General features: G+C 41.5%; 2 protein-coding genes across 2 annotated transcripts in view; one reads left to right on the top strand and one right to left on the bottom strand.

Moving 5' to 3' along the window:
- Nucleotides 1-11,014, bottom strand: part of STRADB (STE20 related adaptor beta) — a 31,159-nt gene extending 20,145 nt beyond the window's left edge. Inside the window, exons 1-3 of the mRNA NM_001192081.2 lie at nucleotides 10,883-11,014; nucleotides 7,192-7,289; nucleotides 3,698-3,778 (exon numbers count right to left, since the gene is read on the bottom strand). Of these exons, the coding sequence (NP_001179010.2) occupies nucleotides 3,698-3,778; nucleotides 7,192-7,203 (93 nt within the window). The 5' untranslated portion in view covers nucleotides 7,204-7,289; nucleotides 10,883-11,014. The remainder of the gene's footprint in view (nucleotides 1-3,697; nucleotides 3,779-7,191; nucleotides 7,290-10,882) is intronic.
- Nucleotides 11,015-11,275: 261 nt separating this feature from the next.
- The window catches only part of TRAK2 (trafficking kinesin protein 2), a 72,866-nt gene continuing 66,302 nt past the window's right edge, over nucleotides 11,276-17,839 (top strand). The window contains exon 1 of the mRNA NM_001206233.1: nucleotides 11,276-11,471. The gene's annotated coding sequence lies outside the window, so the exon portion shown is untranslated. The remainder of the gene's footprint in view (nucleotides 11,472-17,839) is intronic.

Raw genomic sequence — 17,839 nt, 5'->3', positions numbered from 1 at the left:
CTTGCTCTGGAACTTGTTGGCCCTTGGGTGGTGCTTGGTTTCAGTGTAGGTATGGAGGTGTTTGATGAGGTCCTATCAATTAATGTTCCCTGGAGTCAGGAGTTCTCTGGTGTTCTCAGGATTTGGACTTAAGCCTCCTGCTTCTGGTTTTCAGTCTTATTCTTACAGTAGCCTCAAGACTTCTCCATCTGTCACTTCCAAGGCGGTTCCCTCTGTTTTAGCTTCTTCTGTTTGCTGGTCTCTTCAGTGTCTAATTTCCGCCCTGACACAAGGGGGCGGTGGTGGACACTTTTTTAGGCTCCCTTGTTCAGTCGTGCTGTGGGAAGGGAGGAACACTGCAAACAAATAACACTGGCATGTGCTTGCAGTGTCTCAGCCACACTGGGTTTGCCCCCGCTCATGGCGTGTGTGCTTTCCCTGTCTACACTGCTTAGGCTCTAGGTTGCTCTGCTGGGAAACTGTCTGAGGCCGGCCCTGGGTTGTATGCACTTCCCAGGTGTAAGCCGCTCAGGTTCAGGTGCTCAGGTACTCCTCAAAGGCACAGACTCAGTTGGGCCTGCGTTTTGTGCCCTTCCCACGTCCGAGCAGCTCAGGTGACCAGGTGTTTGGCGAGCATGGTTGCTGCGACTTATCGCCTCCCCCATCCCTGCCGCTTGGTTTTCTGGGTGTACAACCGGTGCACCTTCTCAGGCAATTCGACCATCCAGAATCCCAAGAAGTCTTGGTTAGCAACGAAGCCTGCTTGCAGTTTGGTAGATGATGCCTCTCTGTGGCCGCAATTGCCCCCTTCTGGCTCTGGCTGCCCTCACCTGCCTGTCTCCAGTGGGGGATGGGCCGGTCTGCAGCCGGCTAGCTCTGCTCAGTCCTTTGTTGTGTGAGAGGGCCTGGTAGTGTCTTAGGTTAGGGCTTTTCATGGGATAGCTATCCCACAGTCTGGTTTGTTATCTCAAGTTACTTCCCTCAGATTGCCCTCGGGGCATTCAGGCCCAGTCCTTACTCTAAGCAATGCAGCCGGCACTTCCCTGCCCAGCCCCCACTTGCTAGTGGTGGATGCGGGCATCTGAGCTGCTTCTGTGCTGGGAGTTACCGTTGGGCACGGAATCTGTGGGTTTTAATTATTTGTTTATTTTTCCTCCCGGTTATGTTGCCCTCTGAGGTCCCAAGGCTCTCCACAGGAAACACAGTGAGAGTGTTTCCTGGTGTTTGGAAACTTCTCTCTTTTTTTAAGACTTCCTTCCTGGAACGGATCTCCATCCCTACCTCTTTTGTCTCTCTTTTTATCTTTTATATTTTTTCCTACCTCCTTTCAAAGACAATGTTGTTCCATGTTCAGTTCTAACTGTTGCTTCCTGACCTGAATATAGGTTTCTCAAGAGGCAGGTCAGGTGATCTGGTATTCCCATCTCTTTCAGAATTTCCCACAGTTTATTAGGCAAATATAAATCAAAACTACCATGAGATACCAACTCCCATCCTTTACAATGGCTGTTATCAAAAAGCAGAAAATACTGAGTTTTGGAGAGAATGTAGAGAAACTGGAACTCTTATGGGTGGGAAGGTAAAATGGTACAGCTACTGTGGAAAACAGTATGGTGGCTCCTCAATAAATTTAAATAGAATTACCATATGATCCAGCAATTTCACTTCTGGGTATGTACCTAAAAGAACTGAAATTACAATCTCAAAGAGATTTGTATACTGATGTTCATAGAAGCACCATTCTTCACAATAGCTGCAATGTGGAAGCAACCCGTTTTCAACAGCAAATAAATGAAGAAGCAAAATATAGTGTACACATATAATGAAGAAGTATTCAACCTTAAAGATTAAGGAAATTCTGCAATATGCTGCAATACCAATGAACCTTGTGGATATTATGCTAACTGAAAATTCTCAGTCAGAAAATAATAAATACAGTACTTATACTGGTACTTAGAGTAGTCAAATATCAGAGACAGAAAGTAGAATTGTGGTTTCCAAGAGGTGGGGAGTTATGGAGATGAAGAGCAGTGATGCTTGTACAATATTATGAATTATTTGATGCCACTGAACTATATACTTAAAAATGGTTAAGATGGTAAATTTTATGTTGTTTGTATCCTACCACAATATTTCCCCTACTTCTCGCCCCTGCTGGGGGGGAAAAAAAAAGCAGCACTTGTGGAAGTTTCCTGAATTCTAGGCCTCTCTCTTGGTAACAGCAAAGAGCCAACAACAGATACTTTACTTTCTAAACTCTACCTCAGTCTGAAGGGTAATACTTGAATGAAAACTAGGACTGGATACTGTATTCTATTGTACAAAAGGGTATGTAACTAGAAGACTTAAAAGTAAGTAAAAAGTGAAATGACAAAAATGATGACAACTGAAGATAAGATCAGGATAAATTTATAAACAAAACTAACTAAGATTACTCTATTTTGTAGGACTAAGGTATTTGCAAGGCAGGTTCTATTTTATAGAAATAATTATAAAATAAAGATTTAGAGATTAAAGGTGGAAGATCCCAGAGAAAAATTTATTTATCAGCATGTTTCTTTAAATATTATTTAATGTTATTACCCAGGGATGATAAAGAAGACAGGATGCCTATTTTGGGGGGCTCATGTGGAGAGACATATGCATCAATCATTCTGAGATTAATATAGTAAATGCCTTTTTATGAGGATGTCTAAGATTTGCAGGAGCATAACAGAATTAAAGATACAAGAGCAAAGGCTTCAGATGTGATGTTTGAGCCAACTCTTTAAGCAAGAGGAAGAATTTTAGAGGCAGAAAATCGAGAAGGGTATTTCAAGCAGAAATAAAAGTATGTGCTAAGACTCAGTAGTAATAAATGAAACTCAGAAATCAGACATATTCCACACCATTAAAAGTCCTTATACCACATTAAGAAATTTAGGCTCTATCCAATAGGATTTAGGAAATCAATGGCAATTTTAAAGCTGGAAAGTGGCACAAACAGGCCTGTTCAGGTAACTGTTGAATACTGACCTAAGTGAGAGATCATAAGAGGTTATACGTATGACTAGGAAACTACAAGCAATGAGTTTACCTACAATAGTCCAGGTGAGAGATGATGAGATTTGAGTAGTAACAGTGATCAGGTGAAGGAGGGGATGGACTCATGGGCATTTCAGAGACTTGGTATATAACTAGATGTGAGGGCAAAGGAAGAGGCAGTGTGAGGATAACTACAAAGTTCCCAGTGAGGGTGATTTAGCAGATGGATTTTCATTTGCCAAAGCTGGAAATTCAATAGGTCAGTGAGGTCTGAGAGAAGATTAAGGTTTTACTCAATTTGCTATAGAGATAGCTTTGAAAACTCTAGCCAGAGGTATTCTATAGACATATCTGATACTCAAGAAAGAGTCAAAGTTGCAGGTAAAAATTTGAGAATCATCAGTCCTGCCTGATGACCGGGTCCCCTATCAACCTGAAGGATAACCTTAGGTACCTCTGGACAATCTGAAATATGAGCAACTGAAACCACAGGAGCCTGTGAGACTGCTCAGGGAGAGTCTGTTTAGGCAGAAGAGCAGAGATCAATTATAGACTTCTGGAGAACAGCTTAAGTAGAGGAAGAAAAAAGAATAAGAAGAAAAGAAAAAGAGGTAAAGGAGACCAAGAATTATGTTCTATAAAATGGCATTACAGGAGGCAGAAGAAGAACATTTGTACTCAACCATTTTCTTACCAAATTTTGATGCGTACTGGTTTCAGACTGTTTTTCAGGTCTGAGTGATTCAACTTGTGTTCGTGAAGTGCAGAAACAATCCTGTAAAGTCAGAAATATATTAAATAAGTGAAAAATCAAAAATACTGTAAGGGTGGCACATGGATACAAAAAAGTTTGTTGACTAGAGTGAGGAACAGAGAGAAAGGGCAACATGCAGGAGCCTGAACTGGAGCCAGGATTCATATGGGGGGAGAAGGGAAAAGCAGCTGGGTATGCAGAAGACAAACTTCATATCTGCTTTGGTGTTACTTGGTGCTATCTCTGACTCTTGCTCTCTACCCTGGAGGTAATATCAATTCATTCTTACTGCAGGTGCTAGTATTTAACTTTTTCATCATCTTTGCAGTTTTCTTCTGAGTATTTAGCTAGAGATTATTTCGTTGTACTCATATCATTTTATCTTGATCCTCAGATTTTTTCCCTCAGGTGTAGGAACCATGTTTATCTATATTTAAACCACATATATTTGGAACCAATGTTGTTTTATAAAGTGATAAAGATTTCTAACCAACTCAAATCAAATTAAGAGACTTAGTTCCATTATCACAATTTACATTTTCCTGTATTTTAACTCAAGGTTCCATTATCACATACTGTCAATAAAGAAATGTAACACCTAAACATACTAGCAATGTGAAGCTGATGTTACATTATTTAGGAAGAAAATATGCCCCGCAAAAAGTATAAACAAGCTATATGAAAGAGATTTTTAATTAATGTCAAGCATCTCATGAACATTCATTTTTATATGAACATTAATGTATAATTGGGCCCCTGGTGGCTCAGACAGTAAAGAATATGCCTGTAATACGGGAGACTTGGGTTTGATTCCTGGGTCCTGAAGATCCCTTGCAGTGGGGAAAGGCTACCCACTCCAGTATTCTTGCTTGGAGAATTCCATGCACAGAGGAGCCTGGTGGGCTACAGTCCATGCAGTCACAAAGAGTCAGACACGAGTGACTGAGTCAGACTGAGTGACTGAGTCAGAGTCAGATTGAGTGACTAACACTTTCACTTTTCACTACTAAAGTATAACATCAACTGAGTCTTTAAGATAAATCCATCCATGTCTACTTAATGGTTTTAGTCACTTACTTAATCAAACTTCCTTTCTCTAAAAATATGCCATAATTTCTCACTAATCAAACTAATAATTTTCCCAGTTAGCCTAAATTACTGATTAAATTTAATTCCTATAGTATGTATATGTTATCAATCTTACTACAATACTCTTAAATAGATCCCTACCATTTTATGTAAAATTTTCCCCTGAACAACAGGATCTAAGAGTGTCTAGATAGCTGTAGAATCATTTCCTTTGCAAATTTCTATTGGTTTGTGTAGGGTGAAAAAATTTATAATAAAACAGTTTTTGAAGATACTATTGTTGTTCATATAAAAAATAATCACCAGTTAGGTCATTTATATGTAATTTGGTACTTAAATATATTTTCCAACATTTACCCTGAATCTTTCACAATAGTCACTAATACTTTGTGTGAAAAGGGGTTAACATAGCAGACCTAAAACTGCTCTCTTGGAAAGGCCTGATTACAAGGCTGACACTTGGCTGGTATCTAGCAACTCGGATTTTGGGAGGGTTCCCACCATTCCTTGATAAGAATGGATCATGGTGCCTAAACTGTTTGTGCAAACAACATGGTTTATGCTGAACACCTGCTTTTTTTCTAAGAGTGTGGAATTTTGTTACTTGCTGCTCCTTTGAAAACACTATTTCCTACCTGTCAAACAGACAGTAAACTTTGAACAGGGAAGAATCCTTCATTAACTTTATCTGAGTTGCACAAATATCTCATTGAGGAGAAAGCATGAAGGTTTTGATTCAAAAGAGTCTAAATATTTCATCATTGCAAGAAGAATATAAACTAAAATTATCAACAAACTGAACAAATATAAATGACCCACTATCAAATTCTGTTTTTCCCAAAAAATCCATAATTGTGAAATAATAGATTAAATAAGATGTCTTTCCCCCCAAATTTGGAAACCTGGGCAACCACATAGCCCTTTGAATCTCAGGATTTTCATCTATCAAATGCCCCTTTACATCTCATCCAACCTACAAACTGACATAAATTGTTAAATCTTAGATAATCCTTTAGAGCAGAAACTATGGTCCATGAATCAAATCTGACCCACCACCTGTTTAAGTGTGTAAAGTTTTACAGAAACACAGATACCTTTATTTGCATTTAACTCATATTGCCTATGGCTGCTTTGATAACAGAAGAGTAATTTAATGGAGATCATACCTGGCCCTATATAGATATATAGGGTATATAGATATATAGATACTAACTTGGTTTTTGTTTACACGAAGTCCATAGTATCTAGTCTAGATTAAGCAGTTTTAGGACTTTCATTGTGTCTTATATAGAATATAATACTTTATTTTAATATTTAAATTATTAAAGCAGTGATCTATATATAGGGTATATAGATATATAGATCATACCTGGCCCTATATATACCTGGCCCACAAATCCTACCTGGCTCTCTAAAGAAAAAGTTTGCAGATCCTGCTTTAGAAAAATGAGGTAATATTTCACCTCAATGTATTTTCCAGATATATAAAGCTCCCCTTTTAGGTAGATAAACTTTACTTTAAACACAAAGTGAATGCATTCTATATTTTCCAAATAACCTACAATATAGTCTAACTTCATAGTTCTGGCTCTCAGATTTGGCAACTGATGGAGTGAATTGGCAGATATGAGTTTGATCCTTGCCTCTAATTCTTTGCAATCTTAGGCCAAACTCTAAATGAGGATTATACCACCTGCCCTGACAATCACTAACAATTTTGAAGACTAAGAGAGATATAATATATTAAAGTATTTGAAAATTACATATGCACCCACCACTTTTTAAAAGATTACTGCTTTAATAATTTAAATATTCAAATAAAGTATTATATTTTATATGACACAATGAAAGTCCTAAAACTACTTAATCTAGACTAGATATCATGGACTTCATATAAACAAAACCCAAGTTAGTATCTATATATCATATTATACATTGATCTAAATGTATCTTGTCTTGCTAAGTCAAGGGGCTTATTTTTCATACTATTTTGCTTACCTTTAGTCAAATGGAAATTTGTAAAAAGGGATTTCTGAAAGATTTAAAGAATAAGGCTGGATGGAAGAGGAATACGTAAGGATAGTAAATGTATGAGAAAAAGTGTGTATGGGACAAAGGAATAGAGGGAGTATATCAGAAAAGTATAGGAGAAGCTCTTTTTTAAAGAGACAAAAACTCAGTGAGAATTTAACTTATGTTTAAAGACCAGAAGTCATTCAGATCAAAATAACATCTCAGAGCGTAAGAACATTGCATCAGAGTACTCTTCTCTTATGGCTTTACACTAATATCATATCTAACTACTCTGTTGATACAAAATTAGATTCACATTTATAAAAACTTACCAAAAGAGACATTGAATCGCTTTAGTTCACAGAAAGTAACAAAAATCCATCTATTCCAAAGAAGATTTCTGCTTTAATCTTCAAGACAGTGAAATATCCTAGTATAAAAAACAGAAGCAAAATAACATATTTACATAACAATTCCTTAAAGATCTAGTTGCCAAAACCCACCACTATTTGGGAAGCTGTTCTCTGACACAAGGACTACTGACATTTCTGAAAGGTGTTCTTAAAGAGCATTTCTGTTTACCGAACGCCATTTCGGATCTGATATCACAAGAGATATCAGATATTATCCACTCCAGTATTCTTGGGCATCTCTGGTGGCCCAGCTGGTAAAGAATCCACCAGCAATGCAGGAGACCTGGGTTCAATCCCTGGGTTGGGAAGATCCCCTGGAGAAGGGAAAGGCTACCCACTACAGTACTCTGGCCTGGAGAATTCCATGGACTATATAGTCCATGGGATCGCAAAGAGCCTGATGTGACTGAGCGACTTTCCCTTTCACAGATTTCCATCACAAAGGCAAAGTGCAGTTGAAAGGAGGTTCTGAATATTTCCAAAGCCTTGATTACCTGCATCTGTTCTTCCTTATCTGTACTATTTCTTTCAAAGAACCCTAAGCAAAATGTAAAAACAATACAAAAAGGCAATTTTGGACCTACTTTTACTACAAATGATGCCCAAGAATTTCCAATGGTTCTACTTATAAGCAAACTCTGAATCTTCCAAAGCTTCCTTATCAGTTTGTTACCTATTAAATCATTTAGGGTCACTGATCAGCAAATTTGGGAAAGAATCAGGATTAGTAACAGACTTGGAATTAATAACATTTTCTTCTTGCCATATGTTTACAAAATTTTTTTTTCAGTTTTAATGTGAAAATATTTTCTGTAGGTTGAATTTTTTTAACTTATGATTCTTAGTTCTCATTTCCATTCTTCTTGGAATTTATTGACAAATACGAAAATATACTGATTATTATACAAATAATTCCTGTCCACTTTCACTGATGGCATATTAATCTCAATAGTTTATGAAGACTCCAACAGATGCAGAGGTTTAAAATAGTAACTTACTACATTTACATTCAGGAAGCTACAAAAGCACTGCCAAAATTCCCATATCTTTCTGCTTAAAAAGGGTGGCAATGTTCTAAATTTCCTAGTGCAAGGTATTCCCTTACACCTACCCAATTTCTCTTTCACCTAAACTGTGACTCATTATTTCATTTTAATGAAATTCCCAGTTTGATCAAGGCATCTGCAAACATCTGAACAAATGGCAAAGAAAAAGATTTTGTAAACCACAGAAATTATAGACCAGCATCTAATTTTACTGTTAAGGAAAGAAGTCAATTTGTTCATGATATTCACTACAGACCAAAGGTAAAGAATGGGTGTGTGTTGGGGGGGACCTGACAGGGTTTGATTATTTTTGTCTCCTGCCATTCATTATCATAAAAATAAGGCACTGATGTTTGCTGTGTTACAAAAGGGATAATGCAATACCTGCCTTGCCCACTTTCCAGGTGGTTCAGATCAAAAGAATTGCTTCATCTGAAAGTGCTTAGAATTACCAAATACTGTATCCATATAAGAGCTTAAGAAGATGCTCTGAAAGGTACACTCAGTTATTACTGGTGGCAGTACCAAATGGTAGGGCTCATTTGGAAAGCAAGTTGGCAATGTTTTGATAACTATGAAAACATTGATACCTTTTGATCCTATAAAATCCTCACTTCTAGTAATCTAAAAAAAATCCAAGTAAATGAAGAAACCATTCACATGCAGAAAGTAATTACATTGCTATCTGAAACAATCAAGTATTCTTACCATAGTGTTTAATGAATGGCTGTCATGGGTCAGGTGCTGTGTTGGGCACTGGGGACACTCAGCAGTGACCCAGGCAAACAAGGTCCAGGCCACTTGCAGCATACATTCCCACAAACCAAGATTAGAGATGTGGTGATTAACTGAATTTCCTAGTTCTCATGATTGTTTCCTGCTTTTTCCACATAATAATAGTAAGTTCTTTCTTAAACAAAAAAAATTTTTAACTACATTATCTGCTACTGCTGCTGCTAAGTCACTTCAGTCGTGTCTGACTCTGTGCGACCCCATAGACGGCAGCCCACCAGGCTCCCCCTTCCCTTGGATTCTCCAGGCAAGAACACTGGAGTGGGTTGCCATTTCCTTCTCCAATGCACGAAGGTGAAAAGTGAAAGTGAAGTCGCTCAGTCCTGTCTGACCCTCAGCAACCCCATGGACTGCAGCCTTCAAGGCTCCCCCGTGCATGGGATTTTCCAGGCAAGAGTACAGGAGTGGGTTGCCATTGCCTTCTCCAACTACATTATCTATTTTTTCAGGAAAACTTACAAGAAACTGACACAATCTGTGAAAACTGTTAGTACTAAAGGGGTTGCCCCTGTGCGGGGCTTAATCCCTGATGATTTTGCTTTAGATGTGACAGACTATTAAGAGATAATTTTATAAGACATTTTGAGCTCAAGGCAGCAGTTGTCCCCGGTAAGGGCGGGGGGAGGGGGCAAATTTGCTGTTATAATTTTCTCCTGCATGCTTTCACTAGGTATGAATATCTTTTTGAAAAAATTCATAGTTGAGACTTGTATTTCTGAATGTATTCACATGTACATCACTGTGATCGCTCATACTTGTATCTAAAAAGCTAATCAGGAAATAGCTTTGTAAATAAATTTATTCTAGGTGATTCAGATCAAATGAATTACTTCATCTGAATGAAGAATGAATGAAGAATGGTTCCTCTGAAAACTTTAATCTGAAAGGTTAACACTTTCTGGAACAATCAGAATGCGCAAATTACAGAACTCGGGTTTTGAGTTAATTTAAGCATCCTACAGAGGCCCTTGTTACCGGGAATGTAAAAAAGCCCGATTTAAATCTTTGTGGAGCCTTAAAATTACTGTACTTTTCAAAGCGATGTTGGGAACCCATAAAATCTTAACTATAGCGACGCACAACTCGGTAGAATTTTCCAAACTTAGCATCGTGACTCAAGCTTTCAAAAAATATTTACTAAGCGCCTACTGTGGGCCAGGCTCTTTGCTACGTACGCGCTGTCACAAATTCCAATCCCGTTTTGAGGGAAAAGGTGCTTGACACAACAAATCCACAAGGGAAAAACACAACCCTGAACTTAACTAACGAGGAGAAAACACAGCTTGCATTCAATTATATAAAAGCTTCCTTGCGAGTCCTGCTTTAGGGGACTTTGTAGCGAACTCGCAGAAGGTGGCATACGGAGCCGGGCCGGAGGGCGTCTCGGGTTTGGAAACGCCACGCGTGGGTGAGTGCGGCCAAAAGTGAGAGCAGGGATAGGGGTGCCAGGACCCGGGAGAGCACCACGGGCGGCCGGACCCGCGCACCTGGCGCCGCCGACCCCAGCAAGCGCAGCCTACCCACACGCAGGTGCTCTCCGCCACGCGGCCCGGGACGCCGGGCAGAACCGGAGCTGCGCGGGGCGCAGGGGCCGCTGTTCATGAGAAGCCGGACCCCCGCCACGGCTCCGCCAGCCGCCCGGGCTCCGGCTGGAGGTATGACGGCGAGTTCTAGCCTCGAGCTTCCCGATGCGCGCGCGGACTAAGCCGCTCTCCCTCACTTCGCGATCGGCCCCTAGCCCTTCCCCTCCCTGCCCGGCCTCCCCTCATTACCCTGGCGGCGACCACGGCCAGCGGTTCTCCTCAGGCGGTCAGCGGTGCGGGCCCTGGGCGCCCGGCCCGCCCAGGGGCAAAGCGAGAGCGCAAGGCCCGCTCCCAGCGCGGGCCGCGGAGCCAAGGGGGCGGTGCGACCCAGACTGGGGCTGTGGGCCTGGAACTCTGCCCCAAACCCCCGCAGCCCACCGGGACTGGAGTCGCCCCACCCCGGCCCCAGGGTCACTGCCCCGCCTCCCGCCTCCCGCTTCAGGGCTAGCAGGGAGGGGCGTGGCCTTCGAGTTAAGGGGCGTGGCCGAGATGAAACTACAATTCCCAGCAGGTCGTGCGCTGGCGCCGTGCAGGCTGCTGGGAGAATGGGTCTCCTCCTCTCTTCCCCGATTGTGTGGGGGCTGTCATTGACCTGGCGTCGCTGCAAAACCGAAGTCGCTGAATGATGATGTTGTGAAGTTGCCCGCCCGTCCCTGCCACGCCCAGGTAGTTTTTGGCAGCGGCGGCCGCGCAGGCTGCTGCTCTCCAGCTGCCGCTTCGTTGGAGACTTTTCCCTGAGGGAGCTTGGGCGTTGGACAGAGGACGCCAGGTCATTCCTGTGAGTAACCTTTCCGTTTACGACCCGAACTTGCCCTTGCCATCTTCCCTTGAAGGCGGAGGAGCTTCCCCGCCCCGCGCTTCTCCGGGTTCTCGGAGGTCACGCGCGGACTCCGGAATTGGGGTACCAGAGGACTGGGTCCTCCCCTTGTCTCAGCCCCGCGATGGGAAGCGGGTGGTTTCCCAAGTGTAAGTGCTAAGTGATGGGCATTAGGCTCTGGCCTCGGGGTTCACACCAGCTGCACCTTTCAGGATTGGCAGCATCCCGTCCTATGCCGGACAGCACCCACCTGGTGCCCCATCGTTGAGCGATGAGCCGCTTTAGTGTCTGGATGTTAAATCTCAAGCCTTGGTTGCCATCTGTGATGTGAGACGAGAGGGTGTGGAAAAGAGCTCTTTCTGTGTTGAGTTGGGCTTTTCTTGCGATTGATTTTGAGCCAGACACCGCACGTCTTTTAAAAGAAAGACGCTTGCCTTCAGTTTGAAGCGTATAATGGATATTAACCGACGTCCTTTTAGTACCAGAGTAAAGGTAGTCTCCTAAACACTTAAAAGATTTCTAGGTTATTATAATTGTCGTGAACTCAGTTACTTGCCCAAGGACCTTTTATTGAAGCCTGCAGTTTCTGCGTCGAAAACTAACTTTTCACTGGAAATTCATCAAGCGATAATGGACTATAGGGTAAAAAAGGAAATGAATTCTTCCAGTTTTGTTTTATCTATTTCAGTGATTTTTTTCCCCTGGCCTTCTAATCTTTGCTATAGAATTGGAAGTCTGAGCTACAGTGATCTCCAGATAGCATGTTACTGCTGGTGTGGTGATACTTGGGAAGAAATTGTGAAAGACACTGGTGAGGAGAATGGGCAGGGATGAAGACACTTGTTTATCTCGGCCGTTATCCCAGCTTTCTGTTGTTTTATCTTCTAATCAGGCAGGTTTCTTTTTTTGTTGACTTCTGTCTATGTGACGGAGAAGGCAATGGCACCCCACTAAAGTACTCTTGCCTGAAAAATCCCATGGATGGAGGAGCCTGGTAGGCTGCAGTCCATGGGGTCGCTAAGAGTCGGACACGACTGAGCGACTTCACTTTCACTTTTCACTTTCATGCATTGGAGAAGGACATGGCAATCCACTCCAGTGTTCTTGCCTGGAGAATCCCAGGGACAGGGAAGCCTGGTGGCTTGCCATCTATGGGGTTGCACAGAGTCGGACACAACTGAAGCGACTTAGCAGCAGCAGCAGCAGCAGTCTGTGTGAAGGGGAGACCTGTTGACAGCTCTTGGGGAAGATTCCAGGGTGTTTCCGGAACTTGAAGTCCCACCTACCTTCTTCACCTCACCCAGCTGACTAGAGGAGCCTCTTCCATCCCACACCCCCTACCCCCTGACTTGAGGCTCTGCAGTTTGGGGAGAGTTTTTCCTGATGAGACTATGTCCTTGCAGACTTTCTGTTTGATGTTCCCTCCTCTCCCTGAAAGTCTGGATTTCTTGCTGCAGAGTGAGCAGGATGATCGGGTCTCAATTTCTGGAGGAGATGTGGAGGCGGGGGCTCTAGCTGGAAGGCTGCCTGGGTGGCTGGGGAAAGCACTGGCCAGCTTTCTGTTTTTAAAATTAAGTCATTTTCAGTAAGCCTCAGACACTCAGCAAATACATACTACGTGAAAGATGGTTTTAAGATATTTTACAGGTGTTTATTCATATGATTACAGGTGTGAGAAAGACAAACATTTGATTACTCTCAATCAGCCAGGCATATCAGTTATAAGCTCTCCATACATTTGATCGATTAATCACTATTGGGCCTTCCCTGGTGGCTCAGATGGTAAAGAATCTGCCTGCAATGCAGGAGACCTGGGTTTGATTCCTGGATCAGGAAGAATTCCCCTGGAGAAGGGAATGGATACTCACTCCAGTATTCTTGCCTGGAGAGTTCCATGAACAGAGGAGCCTGGCAGGTTACAGTCCATGGGGTCACTGTGTGGCTAGGTACCTCCCAGTCAGCCAGGCATCTCAGTTATGAGCTCTATGTGCATTTGATCAGTTAATCACTATAATAACCCCCTTGCATAATCTAAGGCTCTAAAACTGTGCTTATGTAACAAGTGGAGATTCATACCTAGATCTGCCTTACTTCAAAGTTATAGGTCAGATAACTTTTACCTATTGCTGACCTTAAAGGTTGGATGATTAAAAAGCATTTTCCAGCATTATTTTCTAATACTAGTTCCTACTACATACCTTGAATATCTAGAATAAGAGATGGACCCCGCTTTAGTACTTGTGAACCAGGTGTTCTCTCTGCTTGCAATGCCTGTCCTTCACAGAGCTTTTCATTAAGACCCTAAGAGCCCATTACAAATCCACCTGTTTACTTAGGTAAGCCATGATGGGATTGGCCTTTCTAGTTCAAAGGTTTAGTGGTTCTGAAATTGAAAATTTGAGCCAAGAAGTAGTATTCTCTACTACAAATGATTAACATCCATAGTCACAGAGAGTAGAAAAACTTGATAAGATTTTTACTTCAATACTCAGGATGTTTAAACACCAAAATAAGGAATGAGACACATGAAAATTTATTATTTAATGTTTATTTTGATCTTTACTTATATTATCCATAACAGTTTTTGAACCTCTTTAGTTACTATCCTATGTGGTTGGTAAGAAGTCTGAGGCATTTAAGTAATATTCACATTTAAAATAACTTTATAATTGAAGGAAGTAAATTACTCATGATATCCAGCCATTTTTGTTTAGATCTTAAGTGATCATATAATAGTAAACATCCCCACATTAGCAGTGAGAAATGTTTATTTAGATAAGCAACTGAAGCAGAGGGGAAGTTAACATACCCAAGGTCATTCAGCTACTAAGTGGGGAAATTGGGTCTCAAACCCAGGCAATCCCAGAATCTGTACTCTGATGTTTAGCGAGCATCTACTATGTACCACCAGCTTCCCTGGTGGCTCAGATGGTAAAGCATTCTGCCTACAATGCAGGAGACCCAGGTTCAATCCCTGGGTTGGGAAGATCTCCTGGAGAAGGAGATGGCATCCCAGTCGGGTGTTCTTGTCTGGAAAATCCCATGGACAGAAGAGCCTGGTAGGCTACAGTCCACGGGGTCGCAAAGAGTTGGACATGACTGAGCAACTTCACTCACTCACTATCTACCAACCCTAAAAAATGGATGCTTATATTATAATTAAGTCATTTATCTTTATAAGTACCTTATGTAGAATTGAAGATCAACATTTAATGACTTGTTTAAAATCATGCTGCTGCTGCTGCTAAGTTGCTTCAGTTGTGTCCGACTCTGTGTGACCCCATAGATGGCAGCCTACCAGTCTCCCCCGTCCCTGGGATTTTCCAGGCAAGAACACTGGAGTGGGTTGCCATTGCCTTCTCCAGTTTAAAATCATAGGTGCATATTAGAACCAGGATTTGAACTCATGCTTGCCTTTATTCAAAGCTCATATTCTTTCTTCTGTGTTCCCTAAATAATCAAATCTTTAATAAATCTCTTCAATGGGATAGATACTGTGCTAAGTGCTAGAGATTTATTCTCTGCTCTTAAGGAATACAATCTGAAGAAGGAAAGAGACAATTGGGATAGTGTGTTTATGAGTGAGCAGCACACAGAAGTACTGTGGGAACACAGAGACAGGGCAATGAAATCTGCCTGGATAGGAAGACTTGGGCCAATCTTGGAAAAACAAATAGGAATTAGCCTGACCAAAGAAAAGAAGGCCTTATTGTGGGCTCAGTTGTGTTTCTCCAAAATTTGTAAATTGAAGCCCTAGACCCCATAACCTCAGAATATGACTATATTTAGAGATAGGGCCTTTGAAGAGGTAACTAAGTTAAAATGAGACCTTTAGGGTATAATTCATTCTGACTGGTATCTTTATAAAAGAGGAACTTTGGACACAAAAGAGACATTGAGAACATGTGCACATAGAAAAAAGACCATGTGAGGATACTTCGAGAAGGCAGCCATATGTAAGCCTCGGGAGAAGCCAGTCTTGCTGGTACTTTGATCTTGGACTTCTAGCCTCCAGAACTGTGAGCAAATAAACTTCTGTTGTTTAAGCTACCTAGCCTGTGCTTGTGCTTAGTTGCTGAGTCGTGTCTGACTCTTTGTGACCCTGTGGACTATATAGCCCGCCAGGCCCTTCTGTCCATGGGATTTTTCAGGCAAGAATACTGGAGTGCGTTGCTATTTCCTCCACCAAGGAATCTGGCTGATGCAGGGGTCAAACCCACATCTCCTGCTTTGCAGGTGGATTCTTTATCCATCGGTATTTTGTTATGGTGGTCCTAGCAAACGAATGGAGAGATGTTCTAGCAGAGGAATGACATACAAAAAGTCTTTGAGGTGTGGCCAGGTGATTAGGTTTCATGGTAAAAAGTGTTGAGAGATGATTCTGAAGACGAGGCAGGGGCCATTTTGGATAATGTGTATGAGACTCTAAGGATTTTAAACTTTATCCTAAGGGAGGTAGAATGGAGGGGATTTGCAGCAGTGGGAAAACATTAGGTCTGCATTTTAGAAAGATACTCTGTGAGCATGGAAGGATAAAGAGGGTAAGACTGGAGGCAAGAAGATCAATTGGGTGTCTTATTGTCACAGGAAGCTGAACTAAATATTTTCTCAGAATGTTGAAACGTCAAACTAAATTGTTTGACATAACAAGACCGTTGTTAATATAAGGAAGATTTAAAAGGGCACAGCTAACCCTTAGGGCCGGAGAAGGCAATGGCACCCCACTCCAGTACTCTCGCCTGGAAAATCCCATGGCTGGAGTCCATGGGGTCGCTAAGAGTCGGACACGACTGAGCGACTTCACTTTCACTTTTCATTTTCATGCATTGGAGAAGGAAATGGCAACCCACTCCAGTGTTCTTGCCTGGAGAATCCCAGGGACAGGGGGGCCTGGTGGGCTGCCGCCTATGGGGTCTCACAGAGTTGGACACGACTGACGCGACTTAGCAGCAGCAACCCTTAGGGCATACATAGATTTAAGAAGAATCTGTATATACCTATTTTGTACCTAGAGACTGGCTTTGCTTTTGACATTTTGCTTTCTGTAAATAAAGCTTCACTCACCTATCACAGAATATTTAGTATTTTTCCACTGTATTTAATAGACAGTTTTATAGTACTTATTCTATTCTAAGCCAACTCCTCTGACAGCTTTATGAAATATCTACTCTTGCTGTGGTGGTTTAGTCGCTAAGTCGTGTCCGACCCTTGCAACCCTACAGACTGTAGCCCACCAGACTTCTTGTCCTTGGGATTTCCCAGGCAAGAATGCTGGAGTGGGTTGGCATTTCTTTCTCCAGGATCTACTTTTATTGTCTCTACATTATGCATAAAGATATTGAAGCACAGAGAGACTAAGTAACTTGCCCATGGTCGCATAGCTAATAAATGGCAGCATTAAGATTCAAACTCAAACAGGCTGTCTTCAGAGTCTGTGCTTTTAGCTGTATATAATTGCCATATATTATTTATCAAGATCTTTACTGTTGCCATGTATTATTTATTAAGATCTTCAATTACGTATGAAAGGAGGAGGAAATAAATTGGGTGTGTCTGCCATGGAGATTACAGTTTGTCAGAAGAAATAAGGAACAAGTGTAAGCTTTTTGAAAAGAGTGTTTTAGAGGAAAATGAAGAGTATTGGGAGGCAATGCTTGCTCTGAGTTGGGGCTTCTGGGAGAGCTAGATAGGAAAAGTAGCATTGACCTCGGATGTGAATAATGTCTAGACTTTGGATACATAGAATGGGGAGAGGATGTTAAAGAAGACATAGCATGAACAAAGTCATTGGTTTGGGAATTTCCTGGTGTGTCTAGGGAACTAGTAAATATAGTCCTTTGTTTTGGCTGGAATATATTATGTGGTTGGAAAAGCCAGTCTGGGGGATGGGAGGCAGAAAACAGCAAATGTCTGAGAAAGAGAACTCTAGGGAGTGAGGGGCAAGGAAAATTGTATAGGTTTTTAAACCAAATGATTGAGGTGTATATTAGAAGTAATAATCTTTTAGGAGAGGATAAAGTTCATCTAATCTCTACTTAACAGTTAAGTCTTATTTTACCATTTCACAAATTGCACACATCCTTCTTACTGCTTCTGTATACATAGTTTATGCCTTTATTACAATAATTCAGGCATAATAATAAAATTTCTTAATTTTCTGTCTCTAATCTCTCCATTCCTGAAATTTATCCTGTATTCTGACTCCAAATTTATTTTTCAAATGTCATTTTCCACTTAGAAACTTGTTCCCCCTCCTACATTGTTGGTGGGAATGTAAATTGGTGCAATCACTGTGGACAGCAGTATGGAAATCCCACAGAAAACTAAAA

Source organism: Bos taurus, chromosome 2 (genome assembly GCF_002263795.3).
Source record: "Bos taurus isolate L1 Dominette 01449 registration number 42190680 breed Hereford chromosome 2, ARS-UCD2.0, whole genome shotgun sequence".
NCBI classification, from domain to species: domain Eukaryota; kingdom Metazoa; phylum Chordata; class Mammalia; order Artiodactyla; family Bovidae; genus Bos; species Bos taurus.
Note: the sequence above shows the minus strand (reverse complement) of the source record. Positions and strands in the feature narration are given on the sequence as shown.